This window comes from Ranitomeya imitator, chromosome 9 (assembly GCF_032444005.1).
Source record: "Ranitomeya imitator isolate aRanImi1 chromosome 9, aRanImi1.pri, whole genome shotgun sequence".
Lineage (NCBI taxonomy): Eukaryota > Metazoa > Chordata > Amphibia > Anura > Dendrobatidae > Ranitomeya > Ranitomeya imitator.
In genome coordinates this window covers 47,500,192-47,523,035 of record NC_091290.1, presented here as the reverse complement: position 1 = coordinate 47,523,035, position 22,844 = coordinate 47,500,192, and the positions used below count along the sequence as shown (strand labels likewise).

Here is a 22,844-nt window from a genome sequence, read left to right as displayed (position 1 = left end):
TATTGTTTTATTTTGAATGGGGCGAAAGGGGGGAGATTTAAACTTTTTTATTTATTTCATATTTTTTTAACCTTTTTTTTTTTACTTTTGCCATGCTTCAATAGCCTCCATGGGAGGCTAGAAGCTGGCACAACTGGATCGGCTCAGCTACATAGCAGCGATCATCTGATCGCTGCTATGTAGCTGAATTGCAGGCTTGCTATGAGCGCCGACCACAGGGGGCGCTCACAGCAGGCCGGCATCAGTAACCATAGAGGTCTCAAGGACCTCTATGGTTACTATGCTGACGCATCGCTGACCCCCGATCATGTGACGGGGGTCGGCGATGCGCGCATTTCCGGCTGCGCGGTCAGAAGCTCCGGTTAAATGCCACTGCCAGCATTTGACAGCGGCATTTAACTAGTTAATCGCGATTCACCCGCCGCTATTACGGGCACATGTCAGCTGTTCAAAACAGCTGACATGTCCCGGCTTTGATGCGGGCTCACCGCCGGAGCGGTACCCTATGAGAGCTAATATGGTTGACAATTATAGTCATCAGGAATATAAAACTGAGCTTTAAAGGTAAAGCCCACCTACGTGTTCATCAACTGGATCCAGTATCTCCTGGAGGATTTATCCACCAGTCAAGGGGCAGCTGCAGATATTTTTCTTCATGCTTACATAGGAGTTTTGCCTGTCAGAACTCCACCGGGTGAGCGTAACCAGCACTCTCCTTCTCTCCCTCCATAGGGTATCATCCTAATGTTCTCTGTGTATCCCACTTCTAGATTTACAGATTAAAGGGCAAGACAGCATACTTTTATCTACAGCATACAGCATACTTTTTTATAAGTACTTTATCTAGCTTAGTGCTTTTGTAAAACAGATATAAATCCATTACAGCTGCTGCTCTTGGTTCTGATGTCTCTTTTTCCTCACCCCCTCCTCTCTCTCAATGTGAGACATTGGTGATGTGGCGAGAGGGTTGTGCACAGATCTCCACAGTTTGGAGAGGGGAGAAAGCATGTACAGTCTCAGGGAGGACAGAGAAAAGGAATGTAAGGGGAAAAAAGCAGGCAAAGAGAAATTAAGAACAGAATTGGAGCTGTACTGACACATGAGATAGTGAAGCAGTAACCTATACACACAAAGACCTCGCATATAGCCTATATTATTGGGTAGGACACTCACACAAGAGAAAAATATGTAACTTGCTGTAAACTGCGAATCAGAGGGTTAAAAAATTATTGAAGAAATGAAGATTTCAGACTGAAACGTGATTTTTTTCTATAAAGTTAACCATTATCATATATGTATTTTCAAGACAAAGGTGTCCATAACCTTAAAGTAGTTTACTGTAAGAGATACAGTTCATAACTTGCTAAAAAAAATCCATTGTGTTGTGTCTGAGTCTTCTGATGATTTCAACTTTGGCTTTTGAAATTTTAAACAAAGAATTGTTATCACCTTAAAGTAAAAGCCGGGCTCATAGTGATGCAGACATTGAAAAAGAAAAAATGTAAATTTGAAGTATGAATTCTATTTTTCTTACTTTTATTGACTTGATCAGCGCAGACAAGATTCCCATTTTGGCAGATGCTATTAGAAAGAGAGAAGTAATTATATGTATCCTGTTCCCTATCCTAACATTTTTAAAGTGATAAATATATCACAATACAATTTGCACAATGTTGATTTTTACATGACATTAGTAAGTCTGAAATAAATGGATTTCCTAATTACCAATGCGCCCAAGCCTAAATTCTTGTTTCATTATTTAAAAACATTGAGGTACAGCAGCCATCTCACCCCTGACACTTACTATGTTTTTTTTAATGTTTATCTAAATAAAAGAAATCTAAATCATGTAGTACTCAAGCTTAGAAATCTGGTGACTTGATTTAATAATTTAATGATCAGTTAATCAAATCTTAGGAAAAAATAATTTTCAGCAAAAAAGAACATTCCAAAGTGTACCTTATCACAGTTTTCTCTGCTGCAGATCTAGCAGTTCTCTGAATGCTGAGCTCTGTATAACCCCGCCCACATCACTGATTGGCAGCTTTCTGCTTACAATGTGCATAGGCAGAGAGCTTCCAATCAGTGGTGGGGGCGGGGTTATACAGTTGTCATGAATATGGAGGACTAGATGACAGCAATTTACTACTTAAATAATTTCGTGTTGATAAAATGCTTATTTTATCAAAGCTACAGCAAGTAGCCCAGTAAGTGACACAATGAGAGAATCAGGGTCTCTGTCTCTACATTATGCTGCTGTCAAAATAGTTAGTAAAAACCTGGCAACTGATCACTTTAAGGCTCAGCTACCATTTTGAGGCATCTGATGCCCTCAATATATGGTACTGAATACTTTTGTAAAATAATAACGGAAGCATAATATTTTTCTAGTTCATAATTGTATATGTTTAATAATCCAAACCATTTAAGTATTATATGATAATAATATAGTATAATGCATAAAGTATAAATTCAAAAAGTCTCAACTGCAAAACTTTATTCTTGTCCTACACATACCAATGCCGGTTCTCTGTGACAAATATCTTCTGAGGTTTCAGGTAGGTGTCATGATGATAGCAGGAACATTTTGATATGTGGACACATTGATCCTTCTCATTCAGATACTGCCCCTCTGGACACCCACATCCGTCTATTGGTGTGAACACACTGGCGAAAACCTTGTCCCCTGCTGCCAGAGATCGACAGGTCGGCTGGTAGGTGGTCAAATTATATAGGTAGATCTGATTGGAAGGGCAGGGTGTCATATATTTGTCTGTGGTGGATAAAAGGAGAACAGAAGATTCTTTTCATTGACTTTTTTAAGATGAATTTTACAGATATGATGATAATAAAAAAATCAACAAAATTGAGAGGAGTAAATTTAATAAGAAAAGTAATGGAATCTACAGGCAATACTTAGTATTGATTTGCTCTTACCACAGATTCCGCTTTTCCATCCCCATAGAATGATCCCTTTAACAGCGCAGGCCGTGACGTAGGAGGAGAGAGCAGCACACATACAGGGCTCGCTGTCCTTACAGTTACACGAGTCATAACGACACCTCTGGGGTTGAAAAATATGAAAAACATTTATTACAACTCTCAAACTTTCTTTTTTCTTTCTCCTGTATTAGAGGGCCATCCATCTTATCATATACATGTAATAAAAGTCTTTATGACATGTCTGTTTTAGTACTTGCATTCCCATGTTATAACCATTCTGAAACACCTTTTTTTTTACCCCTGTGCCTTACCTCTGGAATTCCTACTGAAAATAAATTGACAACTGGTTAATACTATCACCTTCCTGTAAAGGATCTGTGCTCAATCCAGTATAGACCCTATTAAAAATACCAATGGTAACACCCAGTTGTCAGTTTATTCATCCATTTTCAAGTTAATAGTGATGAGCTAACATGCTCGGGTAAGGCGTTATCCATGCTCGTTTGCTAACCGAGCGTCTTCGGCGTGCTCTAAAAATATGTTTGAGTCCCCACGGCTGCATGTCTAGCGGAGGTTCGACAGCCGCAACACATCAGGAATTGCCTAACAAACAGGCATTCCCTGCACGTGTTGCTGCTGTTCAAGAGTCATGAGACATGCAGCCGCAGGGACTCGAACATATTTTTCAAACACGCCGAAGACGCTCGGTTAGGACCCGAGCATGATCAGATAACACCTTATCCCAGCACGCTCGCTCATCACTACAAGAGAATAATAAAAGAATGTCGTAACATAGAGTTCAAAATAAAAAAAAAAGATTTAGAACTAGTATTTTAGGAGAAGCCATGTATTTACTAAACCAGACTTGTATGCAGTATATACTGATAGTGATAGATGGTAACAGCATTAATACCAACCTTTACATATTCAGTAGGGTTTATCATGGAATGACACTTGGCGAAAGGAGACTCCGTGTTTTCCAACTTAGAACACCAGTATTCTGCATAATTTTCTAAAAGGAAAATAAGTAAAGCATTGAAATCAATAATCGCTTCAAGCAGGTAAATTAGTGTAGAACCCAAAAGAGGGAAAGAGGGGGATGGGGCACTATGAGGTCTAACTTTAGTAAATAGACCAGATAAAGAGCATTTGGAATAAAAAGAATATACGAATTATGATGAAAAGAACCATTGCCAAAGAAGGTAAAAAATTATGGAAAAATCTTCATTAAATGCATAAATAAATGGAGATTTAAAAGGAATTTGTCACCAGGTTTGTGCCATGTAAGACAGCATGAGATAGGAGTTAAAACACAGAATTCAGGGATGCCTCTCTCATCAAGCTCCTGGTTTTGTTCGCTTGCAATGATTGTTTTAGCACCGGGTGCTTATCATTGCTGTGACACAGCAGCCAGCTTGTACCTACTGGTCTGACACGCCCCCTCCTGTGATAAGCAGCTCACTGTCTATGGACATTGTATATTCATAGCCTGGTGTGGCCATGGTTAGCTTCCTCAGCTGTGCTGCATTGGTAAATCTAACAACTCAGTTATTCTCATAATTCTATAATGATAGAGACTGGCTAATAACAAAAGTAGTCCCACTATTCAAAAAGTGGTCAAAAAGTGAGCCTGGAAACTATAGGCCTGTAAGTTTAATCATTATCAATATTACCACCACAAAGTGACTGACTATCTAGTGTGCAAATATCAGGTTTACATAGGCACTCTGCAGATTATTATTGTTGTTGAAAAGGAGTCACAGGAAATATACAGTACAAATATTAAAACCAGAAACTCACAGGTCATGTCTTCTTTGACTGTATTTGTTTTCTTTCTGTTTGTTCTCCGTCCTGCACAGATCGCTATAACGACTTATCCTGACCACTGCAGAGTATTTTTTCACCAACAGTTTCTCATATTCAAAGCTCTGCTCATAAACTTGTTTGCTTTGTTGCCCAGTTTTGTGGCCCAGGTGGGCTGTCGAAATGGTCCTGTGTCAAAGGGGCGTGAAACTGAGCAGCTCTGTCACTGTCCAATCAGTGCAGTGTCAGCGCATCTCCAGCAGACTTAACCCCCAAGATGCTATTTTTGATAACAGCTTCTGTTCCATCTCATATGTACCAATCTAATTAAAATGTTCATCTATATGAATGAACAGTACAGAGATCTTTTTAATGATCTTTGTAAACCTAGGCCTGCAACTATCCTGTACGTAAAACCGGTCTCATCATCATCACAGATTCTTTGACAGTTATTTCAATTAATTCTCTCCCGTGTATCATCACGTGTAATGGTAGCAAAATGAGCTTTTATTAAAGGGGATGTGTCATTCCAGAAATGCTATTTGCAGATGTATATAATCTGCAGGTAAATACCATTTAAATTCTTAAAGGGACACTGTCACCTGAATTTAGAGGGAACAATCTTCAGCCATAGGGGCGGGGTTTTTGGGTGTTTGATTCACCCTTTCCTTACCCGCTGGCTGCAATATTGGATTGAAGTTCATTCTCTGACCTCCATAGTACACGCCTGCGCAAGGCAATCTTGCCTTGTGCAGGCGTGTACTATGGAGGACAGAGAATGAACTTCAATCCAATATTACAGCCAGCATGCAGCCAGCGGGTAAGGAAAGGGTGAATCAAAACCCCCGAAAACCCCGTCCCTATGGCTGAAGATTGTTCCCTTCAAAGTCAGGTGACAGAGTCCCTTTAATAGCCGGCTTACTGAACCAACAGATACAGGGAGAAAATGAAGTTATTTCCTCACTGCAGCCGCTTGCTTCCAATCATCGGCAAGTGCAGGAAGCGATTGCAGTTCTCGCTTTCTATATAGCGAGTGCAGCTCCCCAGCCCTTTGATTGACATTCTGAATATACCTATATACTGAAGGGCTGGATGTCAATCAATGTGCAGGGGAGTGATTACAGCACTTTCACTGTATAATGGGCAGTGGCTGTATAGCCTCTAGCACTGTCTCAATGACTGGATGCAAGCGGAAAACAGAACTTCATTTTTTTCCCTGTAGTCGCTGTTCTAGTAAGCCGGCTGACCAAGGTGTAAAAGCTACTTACCTGCAGATTACCACTATATCTGCAGGCTTTAGCGTTTTTGGACATTACAGGTTCCCTTTAAAGAAAAACATTTCTTCTTACTGTTCTCAATGCTAGCACTGCATGGATCATCCAACCAGTCCAAAATGTCATGACAATTGGCCATGGACTTCCATGTATTGGCAAAGACTGAGGCTGTGGCTTCAACAAGACCTCCAGATGTTGTAAAGTCATCTCCTTCCTTAGTATTGAAATTCCCACAAAGACCTTTATCACAAATGGAAAAAAATTGTCATGGTCAATATCCTTATGCTTATTACTATCACGTGACATTGCTATTGATATTGTGTAAATAGATTAAATAAAGGTATCTGTAATAATAGGTGAAAATTCAATCTTGTGCTTCTGCAGTGATTAGTGAATTATTTTGCTACAAATGACAATACATTTTATTAAACTTTGTGCTCATCAATAAGTAATCATCCATAAGGCTGCCAATTGTCAGTACTTTAGTGTCACGAATGAAGGGTGTTGGCAATAGCTTTGCCAACTTCCTTCACCTGGGTTGGCTACTGTAATTAGCCAGATAGCCAGCATCCTTCATGGCCTCAAGGCTGGGAGAAGAATGAAGCTTTCCTCTGTGCTGAAACAAAGCTGCAAGTGAAGGTACCAGACATTGGGACTAGCGCTCATATTTTAATATCAGGTCAAATTTCTTAATTAATGAATAAGTTGCAATTTTTTGATCTTTACACACATTAAAGAGTCTTTTTCTCTAGCTGGACAAAAATTAAGAAAAATATAAAAAATAAGAAATGAATGACCAAGCCTTTTATTGCAGCACATGGGGCGTAGAAAAATGTTGGCACCATCCTAGTGCTCCTGTAGCCACTTTTACGGAACCAAGGGACACAACACTTCATTTTCTACCTAATATAGAAGGGTCTCAGAGCACCCATGGGCCGCTGCTGCCACCCTGCTATTGCACTGACAAGTAAAAGGATGTTCATCTCCAAATGTAGACATTGCTCATGAGAATGAGTGATAGTATCAACCTGAAATTTGTCCCTTTCTATAGGTCTATTAAAATCTGTTGGGGGTTTTCTTTTATGGTGTATATATATTTTTGCACCACAAATAAGTTACATAAAATTCGAATCACGGAATATGACCCACCTCTTCCGACAAGCCTACAACCTGCAGTAACCACCGATCGATCAAACCGCTGCATGACCAGCTCTATCCTCACCTACTGTATTCTCACCCATCCCTTGTAGATTGTGACCCCTCGCGGGCAGGGTCCTCTCTCCTCATGTACCAGTTGTGACTTGCATTGTTTAAGATTATTGTACTTGTTTTTATTATGTATACCCCTCCTTACATGTAAAGCGCCATGGAATAAATGGCGCTATAACAATAAATAATAATAATAATATGACAAAAAACTGAAAATATTCAAGATTGCATTAAAGAACCACTGCCATCAAAGTTTTTATTTTTTTAGTGTACTGCAGTCATCATATGATATACTGTAGCGCTTGCAATTCCTCATTTTGCCTTTCTACCCAGTTAATTCTTCTCTTTTCTCTGCTCTATGTAAAAGAAAAAGGAAGTCTCTTTTTCCTGCATGAGTCATTCCCCTCTTCATCATCTGACCCAGCTGCTTCCACCTCTCCCTTGCCAGGGATTTCTGCAGTGATGACTTATGGAAGAAAAATTGATTTTGTAATACTACATAGAGCTTAGAAGGATTCTGCTGGTCAGTTTTTAATCATGTGATATCATAGACCTAATGGAAAAGAGAAGAATTAACTGGGTAGAAAGGCAAAATGAGCAATTGTAAATACACAGTGTTGTATAATATGATTATATGGAGCGATTACTGTTTAAATATGTGTAACATATACTGTAATTCTATAAGTATTCAGCTGCAGTGTTTAAAATGTCATTAACCATAAAGGAAATCCATTTGGTCACGTGTTCATTTTGCCTAAAATGTAACTGACCTTGTAGTTGTTCTTTGGAAGATTTCTCCATACTGATGTACAGCTGCATTTTGGGTAATAGTTGAATTTGCATTTGGAGGCCATGTGCAGTTTGAACAATGATATAGTGTACAGATGGTTGCAGTATTGAAAAGTTGGCTGTGAAGGAAACAAAAATCTGCATAACTCCCGTGAAATTGCAAAACTCTCCCATGCAAATTAGTCTAATTTCAGTCAAACCCCCCAATAATGACAGCCTACAGTCTAATATCGTATTTTGGGGGCCCCGGAAAAATAATTACTGGGGGAGTTAAGTACATCTTGCATGTCAAATTTTGAAGTGTCGATCCATCTGTTTCCCGGATTCATAGAGAACACAAGAGCGCCCAACTGAGTGAGTGCACATGTGTATGGCCAAGACGGTTGAGATAGTTGCCGGCTGAATGATGGTTTGGCCAACATCAGCCTTGTCAGGTTGGTAGATCAAACGTAGCATTAAAATTGTGGAATATGTAGGTGATCTGCGCTGCTGATTTTGTATCAAAAACACAATTCCAGTATGCGGTATAAGGGTGTCAACGCAGTTTTATTCTCAACAAGTTCCTAGATAACAAACTTCTTCAGGAGACTCTCGAGTTTCTCCTGAAGACGTTTGTTAACTTCGAAACGCATCGAGAATAAAACCACTTTGACATCCTTATACCGCATACTGGACCTTTACTGTAGATATGATACCAGCAATGTAGAGCGCCCACATTTTTCTAGTTTTCTTTATGCATAACGTAGGTTATTAATGATGCCATCAGTCTAGTCATTTCTTTCTCCCAAGCCACTTTTCAATTTTTTTAAGGAATCATAAAAACATATGTCTGATGTATCTGATACCATATCTTATGCAAAGAAAATGACTTGAGGAGGCTCAGCATGACATAGGGAGTATTTTGCTGGTTTTGGAATCCCTATGTCATTTCCATAGTGTCATTTTAGCACTTCTACAAACTTTTAGGCACATTCTACAGAACTGTGAGTATTTTTCAGGCATTGCGCACTACTTATTGTATCTGCTGTAATATACATACATGTACATATCGGATTTTGGACACTCTACCTGTGACATAAGGCAGTGTAACCTTTAGATCATTCAGTGTAACTGTTCCGCCTGTGTTGATCTTCACCACCTACATAAATTAAGGAGTTAGTTTGGTGGACTAAACACAAATATTTGTTTCTATTGTAATCTAAAGAATATTCTAAATTGCAGAAACTTTTACTAAATTTGCAAAAAAAAACAAAACAGCTCTATCTTTATACGTGATACTAAATATCGTGATTTCAGGAGTCACAGCTTTGAAGTTTGTTTTTGTCTAAATGGACCATATAAGTAAATAGATCTCATTGACAAGAGATGAAAACAAAAATGTCCACCCACCAGGCCGATGTGCTTGGGCACATATTATAAAAATGTGATGTTATGTTTAAGTCCTATGTTTTTAATCCCTTTAGTATAAAACAGATTAAATATTTCTAACACATTTTCCTACTTTTCAGGTGCACTCAGATTATGATTTGTTATGCAATTTTTTGGCATATACCCACACTATTCTTGCTGTCTGTGACTAATATAACAGACTTAAGGCAAGTCTCTCTCTCCGAGGAACCACAAGGTATTAGCGTCCCCAAGATAAAATTTATCCTGCTTCCCTGAAAGAAGAACAGATGACGTTAGCTGCATATATTACATTTGTTACTACATGATTACCAACCATGAAAAATATGGTGCACTAAAGTCCCATTAAAACATAGCTTTCATTTAAATAATAAAATAAAAAACACTAGAGGTAAAAAAGCAGAGTAACACAATGGAGGTCCACATGTATAAAAGTGAACAATCAATAAAATATCAATTGTTTAGTATCACAATATGTTTTCTAGTGCATATAAAGTTATACATGGAACATGTTTTCCAGTAACTACAGTATTGTCATGATCCGTTCCGGAGTTTAGTCCTGTCTGCTCTTTCTCTGGGTGGATCATGTCAAGGGTTAACTTTGATCTGCCTCATTCTGGGCTCGGGTTTGCTATTTAGCTCCCAGGTATCCTGAGGGTGGTGTCAGCTATAGCTCTGTCTTTGGCGTGTGAACCTGACTCTGGAGGCCCTTGGTTTGTCCTACTGTGAACCCTGACTTGTCCTGTGTCTGTTATCTCCCCCTGCCTGCCCATTCCCAGTGTCTCTTTGTTTGTCTGTATATCCGCTTGACTCCCTGGTTATGATCTCTTGGCTTGGCTCTTTGACTCTGTTTCAGTTTGTTGGTATTGTACCGTATTTTGCACGTCCTGGTTTACTTATCCCTTGCTATGTCCTGACTATTCATTCTGTCTATCTCCGTTTGTACTATTGTGCTGTCTTGTGATCTGACTCGGCTTTCCTGACCTCGCTCTCGCCACTAGGTGGCGTCTGTTCAGTTGCTCTGTGTGTGCAGTCTGGCTTCCCTACCAAGCTCCCCCTGGTGGAGGTTGCGCTGTACTGCAGTGCATCTGCATGACAAGTATATCTTGTACCCTCGTAGAAAAACAAATGTCCAAAAATGAACAATAGTAAAGCACTTGCATGTTATAATGGGACAGACTGTTGTAGCATGTGGTCCGCATTTCACCCTAGCTTCATCAGGTGGGCATGTGTTAGTAAATAGTAAAGCACTTGCATGTTATAATGGGAAAGACTGTTGTAGCAGTGGTCCGCGTTTCACCCTAGCTTCATCTGGTGGGCATGTGTTAGTAAATAGTAAAGCACTTGCATGGTATAATGGGAAAGACCGTTGTAGCATGTGGTCCGCGTTTCACCCTAGCTTCATCAGGTGGGCATGTGTTAGTAAATAGTAAACCACTTGCATGTTATAATGGGAAAGACTGTTGTAGCATGTGGTCCGTGTTTCACCCTAGCTTCATCAGGTGGGCATGTGTTACCACATGTAGATTACATTATTCATAATTTAATTTAGGAGTAGCACATTAAAAATGAAGAGGATTTCTGCGACTACAAAATTGATGGCTTATGCTTAGAATAGATGGGGAGTCTGAATTCTGGCATTTGTGCGGATCAACTGTGGGACCCTTTCTGTGATCAGCAGGCACAGCTCTGTATTTATAATAGTGCCGATTTACAGTTAAAATAAATTAATAAAATATATTAGAGATTTTTTTCCATGAATCTATTGAACTTTAATGGTTAAAAAACATTGTGAATATGCATTTAAATATACAAGTGTATACAATGGTGGGACATGATAGAAGGGGGTGACCAGACAGACATCCCTCACAGACGCCCTGTGCTATGACTTTCATGGATCTTAATCTTGTGATTGTTGATATGGAATTTAAGAATTCTATATCTTCCATTATTTCTATTTATTAAGTGTCCATAGTGAAATAGCTTATATGAAAAATGTTATTATATAACCCCTGCATGAAAATTTTCCCTGGAATTATTAGAATACGCCTTGCCTTAAGCAGCACATACTGACAGTTCCCATGAAAACTGTACGTCTTTCCATCAAAAGTGGTAAAATGTGCCCCCCCTTCAATGGAGCAAACTTTAGGGCAGGGAAGATCTGTGCAGTTCCATCTTCCACCAACACAGTGACTGCAAAAGAAGAGATTTCACGTTATTACACAGACAAAACTGGAAGGAAATCTCCAACGTATCAACCAAAGGTCACTCTTCATTAAAGAAGGAAAAATTACTTTTAAGGGTATATCCAAGCGTAAGAAAGACAAAGATATCTAATTAATATAATACGATAAAGCCCTTTAACTATGTGAATGTATATATTATTATCTAATGTGATCTTTTCTGTATAGCATGTGTCAAACCAGCGTTATAAAGCCACTGCACGTGTCCTACTAAATTTTTGACTTTCTCGAACTTTAAGGATCTCTCCAGTTGCTATGTTTGTATTCCAATATAAACTATTAGACGGACCATTCAACTACAGTTCAGTTGTAATTAACAAAATTGCTTTTGGAAATGAAGTGTTGCAATAACTAACCATTTATCACAATCACTTAGAATTGATTCTCCAGGAGCATAGAGTTTTCCTTGGTGTTTGCAATGACACTCGCCAACTGGTACGCAGCCCCTCTCAGTGTAATCATCATGTACTGTACCTAAGGTTATTAAAAAGAAACTCGTTCAGAATAAACAATAAATCTTAATTTCTCACCGTGTGCTTTTATTGACTTTTATTTGAGAAACTCATGGCAATAAAACAAAGTTCTCATGATTCGAAAATAGCCCAAAGGAAGCAATGGTGGAAATTGGGCTACAATGCTACATGTGCCATGTTCTATTTTCAAAATGTAAAATTCTGAAGTTGTATAAGTTATGCCAATTTTACAGTTGAAACATGGTAACAGTTAGGTATTAGCGGAGGTCTCGGATGTGCTGTGTACGTACACTATTTAAATTATTCTTTTATCAATGTTACACTAGAACCAATGTAGGCTTATGGCTCATGTATAGATTTAATATTTTTTTTTTTTTGCATAAAGTTATGTAAAACAGCGCTTCTCATCTTTTTTCTTCTGGAGTCTCACCTGTTAATATCCTCCTAATTGGTGGCATTCGTGCACCTCTGCTGAAAAGTAAACTACTCTGAAACATAATACGTGATTCACGCCGCAATGATACCTAGTGCTGGGTCTATAAATTAGAAGAAGTGCTGGGGATGTGAACAGATAGGAGAAGGCTTTCAGGGCTTTGGTCTGACCGCTATGGACTACTCACATGATCAATGAACTATGGGGCTATGAATCTTTTTTGTGCCATTTTAAAATACGTGCATTTTAACCAGAAAAATCATATGACAAAATCATATGACAAAGTGTGTGCGTCTTGTCATCCGGAGGCAGCTTCTTGTGATCCTAGAGAATGCTGACATCATGTGGAGCGCCCCCGAGGGCTAGGGGTACTCGGTACCGGGTCTTTCGGTTCTCAGGGGGATGTCATGGTGGCTGACCCGGTCCGTGGCCCTTGGGACATCCGAGATAAAGGGAAAGGTGTTTAAAGGGATATGTTTGTGATGCCACCTGTGCTATTCGGTCAGGGTGACTGACGCTGCTCTAAGGGGTCTGCTGGGGTGATGTTATGGCAGCTAGATGGTATACCTTCTCACAGGTGAAGTATGTCCCCATGGCTTCCCAGTGTGTAGATGGTGGATGGTGTGAGGCGCAGTGAAGAACGAGGACACAAGGTTGCAGTGTCTTTACCTTTTACTGAAGGCTTCAGCATCCACAGTTCAGGGCACCAGATCGCAGGGCAGGCAGAGTCCGGCCGGTTTAGAGGCAAATCAAGAGTCCCCTTGTCCAGGTAGAAATCAGTAACCTTCCTCTAGCACCTTGGTGTTGTAGTACCTTACTGCTAAGCCTCTCATAAGTCCTCACAGATGTTGTAGATGTTGTTGATGTTATGTCTCTCTTTCTGTCCCCCAGTTGGATAGGACAAACCCGTATGACCGGTGGCTTGAGGCGTTTTACAGGGACTCTATCATGCCCCAGCCTCCAAGCGGTGCCACCTTGCCTCCTGGGTGTAGGGGCAGATCGGTAACGTGAAATTAGCTATCCTGCCGGTCTCTGGAGCAAGGCATAAAGGACTGTTGTTCCCTTGGTGTTCCGGCTACCGGGATCCTGCGCCTCAGAAGGAGGCAGCCTGTGCAGGGCAGAACTCCTCCTGGTATCCACTCCTTTGCTATGACTTCTTCACCCTCTCTACAATACAATTCTCTGTCAGTGTCTCTTTCTTAGAAACTGCCGCACTTAGGGAAGGCACAGCTCCGTGTCCTTCTGTTTCGGCCTCTGACAGGCTCCCACCCCTGTCAGGGACCAACTACTTGAGCAAAGCTCAGCCAGCAACTGCCTAACTTCCTCCCCAGGCAACCAGTTTTACCTAAGTGTGAAGCGTGCCCTAATAAATAGGAGCATAGCTCCCCCTGGTGGCCTGGAGTGCAAAATGTGTTGCATGTTTGTGATACCTGGATTCAGTTGTCCTTCTTTGCCTCCAAACGTAACATCACTCCCCCCTGGAGGGAAATGACATTACTGCAATGACCAGGACCCTGGGGGGCTGCACTTGTCCTTCTCAATAACTCTGAGAGCCTCCGGCAGGACATTGATCTATATGATTGGTGTAGGGCTGTATTGGTGTATAATGCATGTTCTGAGTAGCTGAAGGAACTATTGAGTCATGTGGTTAGACCTGTGTGGGTTTGTAGCAGAGCTATGAATGTAGCAGAGCTGTGTCTATGTAGGAGAGTTGTATTGGTATGTAACAGAGTTGTGTGTGTATGTAGGAGAGATGTGGGTAGATATGTCAGAGCTATGTGTGTGTATGTGGCAGAGCTGTGTATGTGAATATATAACAGAGCTGCATGTGCATGTAAAGTGCATGCAGCAGTGTTGTGTATATGTGTGTGCTACAGAGAGTGTATATAATGTGCTTGCTATAAAACTATATGTGTATAATACAAACATTTCAGAAAAACACGAAAAATAGATCTATTACTGCATTAATGCATTCAAATTAGTAATATTGGCTCCTCAACTTCTTTTCCATGGAAGTTTTAGTTAGTAGGAAATATACTTTCCCAATCTGCTGTCCAAACCTAGGGTGCATCTTAAAATAAGGTGTGTCCTATAAACCAAAACACAATCTACAGTATATATTGTATTGTTTTCAGCTCTCTGGCAGCCGTTTGGATGTGCACAGGCACAGGGTTTTTATATCCAAACAGAATAAAGGTTATTGTCATTCATAAACTTTACAGCTCCAAAATGAAACAGCCATTCTTCAACAGAAATAAATAACAAGATAATCCTTTCTCTGGGTAATGCAAATCAAGCAGTCTCACTAACTCTGCTTTTTGCCAGCCTCGGCACACTACTACTTCCTGAACTAGACCGGGTGCATTTTTTTTAGGCCGTACAATATGGACTGGATTACGGAAGTGACCTTTCCCACCCAGACTCTTTTGGTCATTCCTAAATCCTGGACCTAAAATCCAGTCAAAATGAAAACCATCTCAGTAACGCACTCCTGCTATCCAGGACCTTACCTCCTGCTTTCTTGCAATAGGGGGTGAAATATATTTACTTAGAAAATTGATGACGTGTTCAATACTTTTTTTACCCGCTGTATATGTATACATAGATATATACAATTGTGTGAAGAAGTGTTTTCCCCTTCCGTATTTCCTATTCTTTTGCATATTTGTAACACGTAAATGTTTCAGATCACCATACAAATTTAAATATTAGACAAAGATAACACAAGCAAACACAAAATGCAGTTTTGAAATGAAGGTCTTTATTAGTAAGGGAAAAAAAGAGATCCAAACCTGCAGGGCTCTGTGTGAAAAACTAATTGCCTCCTAAAACATAATAACTGGTTGGGCCAATCTTAGCAGCAACAAGTGCAAGAAAGTGTTTTAGGTGTTGAGTTCACGCCTCTGCACAGGGGGAATCTCGGGCCATCTCCGCTGTGATCTCCCATTTCTTCTCCAGCCGCGGTGGAGCCTACACAGCGGAGATGTCGGTCCCAGCGTCTAGCTCAGGCTGATACTGGGCGACAGGTTACTACTGTCCTTCCAGGCTCTGCCTTGGTAGCCAGCACTGATCAGCAGCGAGCAGATCTTTCTGGGACTAAGTCCTGCTTTTCCCATACTGAGCATGTCCACGGGATGACCTCCCATTGGAGGTCGAGGGTCACATGCTCAGGTCCTGTTGCGGCTCCTATTGGACCATCTGGAAGGTCTTGTAGCACTGCCGCTATAAAAGGTTCACATGGCCACTCGGCCATCTGCTAGTGCACACTTGTAAATGTGTGTGTGTTGACATGTGAAAGTCGTTCATTAATTATCCCCTCCCTTGTATTTGACTGCTCGTGTAAGGTGGATGATTGTTATCTAGCAACCGACTTAGCTATCAGCACGTGACACACAAAACAGCGTCAAATTGCTGTGACCAGTGCAGCGCCGTGCGCTTTCACAGCGCTTTCCTTGCCCAAGCCTAGGTGGCTAGTGGCGTCTGCCAGAGCGGCACCGCACACACTCTCGTGCATCTAAATAATTACTATTATTTTGTTCACTCTGACACCCCAGTTGCGGTGTCAAGCGCAAGAGGTCTACATGAACTCTAATCCAGAGACTTGGGATAGAGTTCTGTGGTTCCTTGCTTGCGCTCTTTTGTGCGGTACTGCGGCCCTATGACGCAACTGTGATCGCTTTCTTCATACTGGGTGAAGTTACATAGTAACATAGTAACATAGTTAGTAAGGCCGAAAAAAGACATTTGTCCATCCAGTTCAGCCTATATTCCATCATAATAAATCCCCAGATCTACGTCCTTCTACAGAACCTAATTGTATGATACAATATTGTTCTGCTCCAGGAAGACATCCAGGCCTCTCTTGAACCCCTCGACTGAGTTCGCCATCACCACCTCCTCAGGCAAATAGAGTTAACCCGTGTGTGAATCCATTTTGTATCGCCATATAGTCCGTCATTACTCAGCAGCAGGTTCCATCTCTGCACGGTGGACCCCAGGCTGTGAACGCACCTTATTTTATCTATCTAATTATTTGGTGCGTTCCTCTAGCCCTAAAAAGAGTGTTTGCGATAACTGGTAATGAGTCTTTTACAGCGGTCTCGAGGATTTTTGGCTCTCTCCTCTTTGCAGAATTGTTGTAATTCAGCCACACTGGAGAGTTTCTGAGCATGAACTGCCACAGCATCTCAATCGGATTAAGGTCAGGACTTTGACTAAGGCCACTCCAAAGTCTTAATTGTGTTTTTCTTAAGCCATTCAGATGTGGACTTGCCTGTGAGCTGTGTATCATTGGCCTGCTCCAGAACCCAAGCGTGCTTCAGCTTGAGGTCACGAACAGATGGCCAGACATTCTCCTTCAGGATTTTTTGGTAGACAGCAGAATTTATGGTTCCACTTCCCTCAACAATTCTTCCAAGTCCTGAAGCAGAAAAACAGCCCTAGACCATCACACTACTGCCACCATATTGTACTGTTGGCATTATGTTCCTTTACTGAAATGCTGTGTTACTTCTATGCCAGTTGTAATGTGAAGTACACCTTCCAAAAAGTTCATCTTTAATCTTGACAGACCACAGAGTATTCTTCCAAAAGTCTTGGGGATCATCAAGATGTTTTTTGGCAAGATTGAGAGGAGCCTTTGTATTCTTATTGCTCAGCAGTGCTTTTCACCTTGGAACTCTGTCACGCAGGCCATTTTTGCCCAGTGTCTTTCTTATGGTGGAGTCATGAACACTGACCTTAACTGAAGCTAGTGAGTCCTGCAGTTCTTTGGATGTTGTTGTGAAGTCTTTTGTGACCTCTTGAATGAGTCACTCTTGGTGTAATTTTGGTCGTCCAGCCACTCCTGGGAAGGTTCACCACTGTTCCATGTTTTCACTATTGGTGGATGATGGCCCTCACTATGGTTGTCTGAAGTCCAAAAGCTTTAGAAATGGCTTTAGAACCTTTTCCAGACTGATAGATCTCAATTACTTTGTTTCTTATGTTTTTTCAGAATTTCTTTGGAATGCAGCATGAAGTCTAGCTTTTGACGATCTTTTGGTCTACTTCACTTTGTCAGGCAGATCGTATTTAAGTGATTTCTTGATTGAGAACAGGTGTGGCAGAAATCAGGCCTGGGTATGGATAGGGAAATTGAACTCCGCTTCCCAAAGATGTGATAAACCACAGTTCATTTATGTTTTAAAGGGGTAGAGGCAATCACTTTTTCACAGAGGGTCCTGTAGGTTAGGATTTCTTTTTCCCTTAATAATAAAGCTTTCATTTAAAAATTTAATTTTGCATTTACTTGTGTTATCTTTGTCTAATATTTAAATTTGTTTGGTGATCTGAAACATTAAAGTGTGACAAACATGCAAAATAACAGGAAATCGGGAAGGGGCAAAAACGTTTTCACACAACTGAATTTTTATTCGATTATTCCTCACTTTGACCGAGGTGATTAGCATAATAGTTCCAAAATTTTTATAAATGATCAATGTCCTTAAATTTGTCCAACAAGAAAATTTTCTTGAAATTTTTTATTCCTGTGACAAACTGAGTTGGATTTTCTTCTTGAATACTGAGTTGGGACAGATTCCTCATGTCACTGGAATAGGAAAGCTATTCTACTGAATCCAGAATGTATGAAAACCATATTCCAGCTCACTAAGCTTGGTGGCACCTCACCAGTTATAGCCTATTTAGCAGACTACAAAGCATTGATCTATAATAACACTTGTACATCGCTTAGGGTACCGTCACACAGTGGCATTTTGATCGCTACGACGGCACGATTTGTGACGTTCCAGCGATATATCCGTGACGTTCCAGCGATCTCGCTGTGTCTGACACGCTCCTGCGATCAGGGACCCCGCTGAGAATCGTACATCGTAGCAGATCGTTTGAAACTTTCTTTCGTCGTCTAGTGTCCCGCTGTGGCGGCATGATCGTATGGTGTAACAAAGGTGTGCACGATATTGTATACGATGTGCGCATAGTAACCAATGGCTTCTACATCGCACATACGTCATGAAATTATCGCTCCAGCGTCGTACATTGCAAAGTGTGACAGCAGTCTACGACGCTGGAGCGATATTGTTACGATGCTGGAGCGTCACGGATCGTGCCGTCGTAGCGATCAAAATGCCACTGTGTGACGGTACCCTTAGAGGTAAATTAAATAAACCAAACAATTGTGATATTTACCTAACACAGCTTACCTTCAGGACAAAAGCAACCATCCATGTAATGCTCCTCACACAGGTTGTGTGTCTCAAAATTTGAACAGGAGTCTTTGCAAGGGGAGGCACTTTCTTGGTAAATCATATTAGCGGGACATTGTTTAGCTGGAAAACACAAGTAAATTGAAGAATCTAGCTCCCCATTGTTCATCCAAATGTTACATATTTTATATACTGTTGTCTACTAGAAGCTTACGACAGAAGTCAGGGGTTCTCCAGTTTCTTGGATGACCTCCGGCATGAGAGCATTGTCTGGAATATTCTGTGATGGAGCTACACAGGCAGAAGGAGTCTTGAGAATTATCACACGAGCACATGTCAATCATACAGGCCTCGATGTAGGGCTCCAGATTCATAAGTTTCATACAGTCGGAAAATGCATCTTGGTGAAGATGTTCTTCACATTCTGAACGCTGAAGAGAAGACACTAAAGTACATAAATCAAGACTAACACCATAAAATATCTATCATACTAGAGTTGGGATCCAGTCAACTGTTCTTACATATGGAAAAAGAAGCCATGTGAAAGGTTGGTTTTCTTTGTGTAGTGAAATAAGAGTCAACCCATGTACAGTAGATGTTGTGTTGTATGGTCCTTTAATAGTGTAGGATACAGTTGTCCTTTTGACAGAGTGATTTCTCCATTCAGGAATAGGGGAAGCAATCCAAGCGCACACATTGCAGTTTACTCAACGGAAACTCAAACTCAAATAGGCTTTATTGGCAGGACCAAAAAACATTTAGTGTTACCAAAGCAAGGAAAATAAATGTGACAGGGGAGGGGATCGGGGATTATGGGAATGGGGTGTTGGGGGCACAATTTGGGAAATAATAGTCCATTTGGGGGGTTTTAAGATCCTCACTTGCAGTTTACAATACGTTCAATGTAACAATCTCACAGGAGGCAACTAGCACAATGGTGCTAACGGAACCTGTCATGCTGATAATGGTATCTGATCTGCAGTCAGAGTGTTACAGAGTAGCAGGAGTCAATTGATGTACCTACATTTTTGTGGGAGATGTTTCAGTAAACCTTGAATTTTATTCATTGAAATCCCTGCTGTTTTATGCATATGAGTCTACTTGGTGGTCTTACTCCATGATTGACAGTTTTCCCTGTATGACTGTCCATGCAGACATAATGGTCAATCACTAGTAGGACTCATAAACATACAAACTCCAGAGATTAAAATCAATAAATTACAAGTTATACTGAATCTTTTCCAGCAAACTTTTATAACATTCTACTCAGCTTCTCCGTGTCTATACTGTGCTGGCCACAGGTCAGACTGCATGTATAGTATGACAGGTTTCATTTAATAGGCAACAGATTGTCTTAAACACACTTAGATAATTGACATAACTTGCATTTGTGGCACTTGCTGTTACACTCATCATCAGTGCCTCCATCACCCTGGAGCAGTCTGTTGCAGTAGTCTGTGGTACACTTTGTTCAGTAGCCAGCAACATTCTCCTTGTTTCTCACAATACAGTACAGCACTCTCTCACAGTGCTTGTCACAGGCTCAGCTTACAGTCACCTCTGTCAGCAGCAATGTCAGAGGCTCATTTCTAGTAACTTGCGGCCTACCCACTCAGTTACCATGTATCAGTTCCTCAAACACTGGCAAACACTGGCAGCAGTCTCCAGCTGTCTCCTATTCACAATCAAGTAAAGTAAATAAGGCAGCACACTGCAGCGCTAAAACATGCAAACTTGAAAACACGAAATTTGAACTGCATTACTGCACTAGAAATATGAAAAATGAGAGCTTTTAGCGCATAAAAATGGCCAATTTTATGTGTACCCGGTAGCCTCTTTACGGCATCTCTCTTAGACCAGGTCCTACGCTTGCCTTACCTCGCTGAGAATAAACGTCTCCATCTCAATGGGTACATGTGAAACCTTTCGTGTTTTCAAGTTTGCATGTTTTAGCGCTGCAGTGTGCTGCCTTATTTACTTAACTATATACGAGTTGGCGACTCTAGGTTCAGCACCTGTTCACACTGAGTCTATGTTTGGATGTGCAGGTCAGGTTTTTGAAATGTATTCTCTAGCCTTCTGATCGTGCACTCCCCGCCTCCTAGCTTCAGGTGTTTTAATTACAGCAGGTCCAGTACCCCTCCACAGAGAGAGAGAATTTTAGTCTAAGAAGAGGTTTCACATGCACCCATTCAGATGGAGACGTTTATTCTCAGCGAGGTAAGGCAAGCGTAGGACCTGGCATAAGAGAGATGCCGTAAAGAGGCTACCAGGTACACATAAAATTGGCCATTTTTATGCGCTAAAAGCTCTCATTTTTCATATTTCTAGTGCAGTAATTCAGTTCAAATTTCATGTTTTCAAGTTTGCATGTTTTAGCGCTGTAGTGTGCTGCCTTATTTACTTAACTATATACGAGTTGGCGACTCTAGGTTCAGCACCTGTTCACACTGAGTCTATGTTTGGATGTGCAGGTCAGGTTTTTGAAATGAAATCCTATTCACAATCAGACATCAACAGTCCAGTGTGGAAATCTCCATAGTCAAGAATAAGCCTATATGCCACCACCTCCTGAATATCTTATGGAGGTACTGTATATGAACTAGACACTCACAAGAATAAGTCTGTTATGATACTCTCTGTTCATAAAATAGAGGAACACTCTTGCTATTGAGCCTGACTCCTCTGGCTGGGACAAGCTAATGGACAGAAAATGAAGCTTTCTGCTTTTCTCCTCTGTGGCCTCTCCATAGCCATTGGGCAGGGATACCAACTACATTTAGTGATACTCACCCCCACTTCTACCTAGCTATGACACAGACATTCTCTTTATTTTCTGCGCAGCTTCTCCTTCCTTGTGCTAGGTGGTCTGTCTACATGTGTCTGACCTCTACTGGTGGAAAACAGATATCCTTTATGCTCTCTCTACACTCCTGGTGGCCTGGGCTTTTGGTAAAGTTGAACCTCACAATCCCATGACTCCAGCAAACTCAGTGCATATATTCAGTAAAGGACATGGTGCAAGTCTTTCTCCTAATGAGAGAGGCAGCTTATACCTTAACACTGGATTTCAGTGGCGAGCAATGAGGGATACCTACCTTTTATTTTTGAAGCACTCTGCGCCTGATGATCAAGTTTTAATGATAGTGGTCACCTCCATTAAGCCGTCACCGATTAGGCAGACCAACTCTATTAGACCCTAGATTTTTATCTCATATTTACTTCTCAACTCACTTATCAGACCCAGCAGCAGTAGTAGTTCTAATTTAGAAGTCAACTCACTATTAACTTCTCAGTTCTTCTTACCATTTGAGGGACAATCTTGCTCATCTAGGTGACCCAGGTCCAACCATATGACTGCTAAGCACACTCTTGTCTAGCATCTCAAATAGTAAACTAAATTCCACTATTGGCACCAAACTTTACCTACCTGAAAACCAGTAATTTTCTGTACAAGATGGCTTTTCAGGACTCTTAACTCACATACTTACATATTTTGAACAGTTTACTGGGTTAGTGGCTTGAGTCTCCTCTGTGTCGTTACATTCTTCATTTGGATCATTAATATTCTGCTGATTTCCAAAATGTATGGAGCTGAAAGTATTATCTGTGGCTGAAATAATAACATGAAGATAGATGATGAATATTAGCACCTGACGGCAGTTCATCACTTCTATCAGGGTATGTTTCTACAGTCAGGAATGGCTCTGTATTTGCTCAGGATTTGACTCAGGTGAAAACTGCACCAAATCTGCATCTGAGGTCACTGGCAGGACACTTGCTTTTTGATGCGTTGTTAACATGCGTTTTTTGATGCGTTCTTTCCGCATGCGTTTTTTATGCGTTTTTTCATTGCATGCTTTTCATTGCTAATTAAAAGTTGGCTTCTGGGAAGAAAAAAAAAAAGAAAAAAGTGATTTCCTGTTTTCAGGGTATGTTTCCACGGTCAGTAAATGCTGCGGGTTGGACGTTGCATACATCTGCAGCGTCCAACCTGCAGCAGCCAGATGTTACAGCATAGTGGATGGGATTTGAAGAAATCCCATGCCCACTATGTGTGCACC

At 40.8% G+C, this 22,844-nt stretch overlaps 1 protein-coding gene and 1 long non-coding RNA gene across 2 annotated transcripts in view; one reads left to right on the top strand and one right to left on the bottom strand.

The window, feature by feature from the left end:
- LOC138649157 (uncharacterized) overlaps window positions 1–22,844 on the top strand; it is a 197,375-nt gene that overhangs the window by 109,028 nt on the left and 65,503 nt on the right. The gene's annotated exons all lie outside the window — the stretch shown is intronic.
- Window positions 1–22,844, bottom strand: part of LOC138649155 (mucin-2-like) — a 134,053-nt gene that overhangs the window by 79,326 nt on the left and 31,883 nt on the right. The window contains exons 5-17 of the mRNA XM_069739322.1: window positions 22,272–22,393; window positions 18,995–19,211; window positions 18,778–18,903; window positions 12,025–12,142; window positions 11,480–11,618; window positions 9,575–9,679; window positions 9,087–9,156; window positions 8,000–8,137; window positions 6,096–6,260; window positions 3,861–3,955; window positions 2,938–3,064; window positions 2,518–2,773; window positions 1,535–1,581 (exon numbers count right to left, since the gene is read on the bottom strand). Coding sequence (XP_069595423.1) covers window positions 1,535–1,581; window positions 2,518–2,773; window positions 2,938–3,064; window positions 3,861–3,955; window positions 6,096–6,260; window positions 8,000–8,137; window positions 9,087–9,156; window positions 9,575–9,679; window positions 11,480–11,618; window positions 12,025–12,142; window positions 18,778–18,903; window positions 18,995–19,211; window positions 22,272–22,393 — 1,725 coding nt within the window. The remainder of the gene's footprint in view (window positions 1–1,534; window positions 1,582–2,517; window positions 2,774–2,937; window positions 3,065–3,860; window positions 3,956–6,095; window positions 6,261–7,999; window positions 8,138–9,086; window positions 9,157–9,574; window positions 9,680–11,479; window positions 11,619–12,024; window positions 12,143–18,777; window positions 18,904–18,994; window positions 19,212–22,271; window positions 22,394–22,844) is intronic.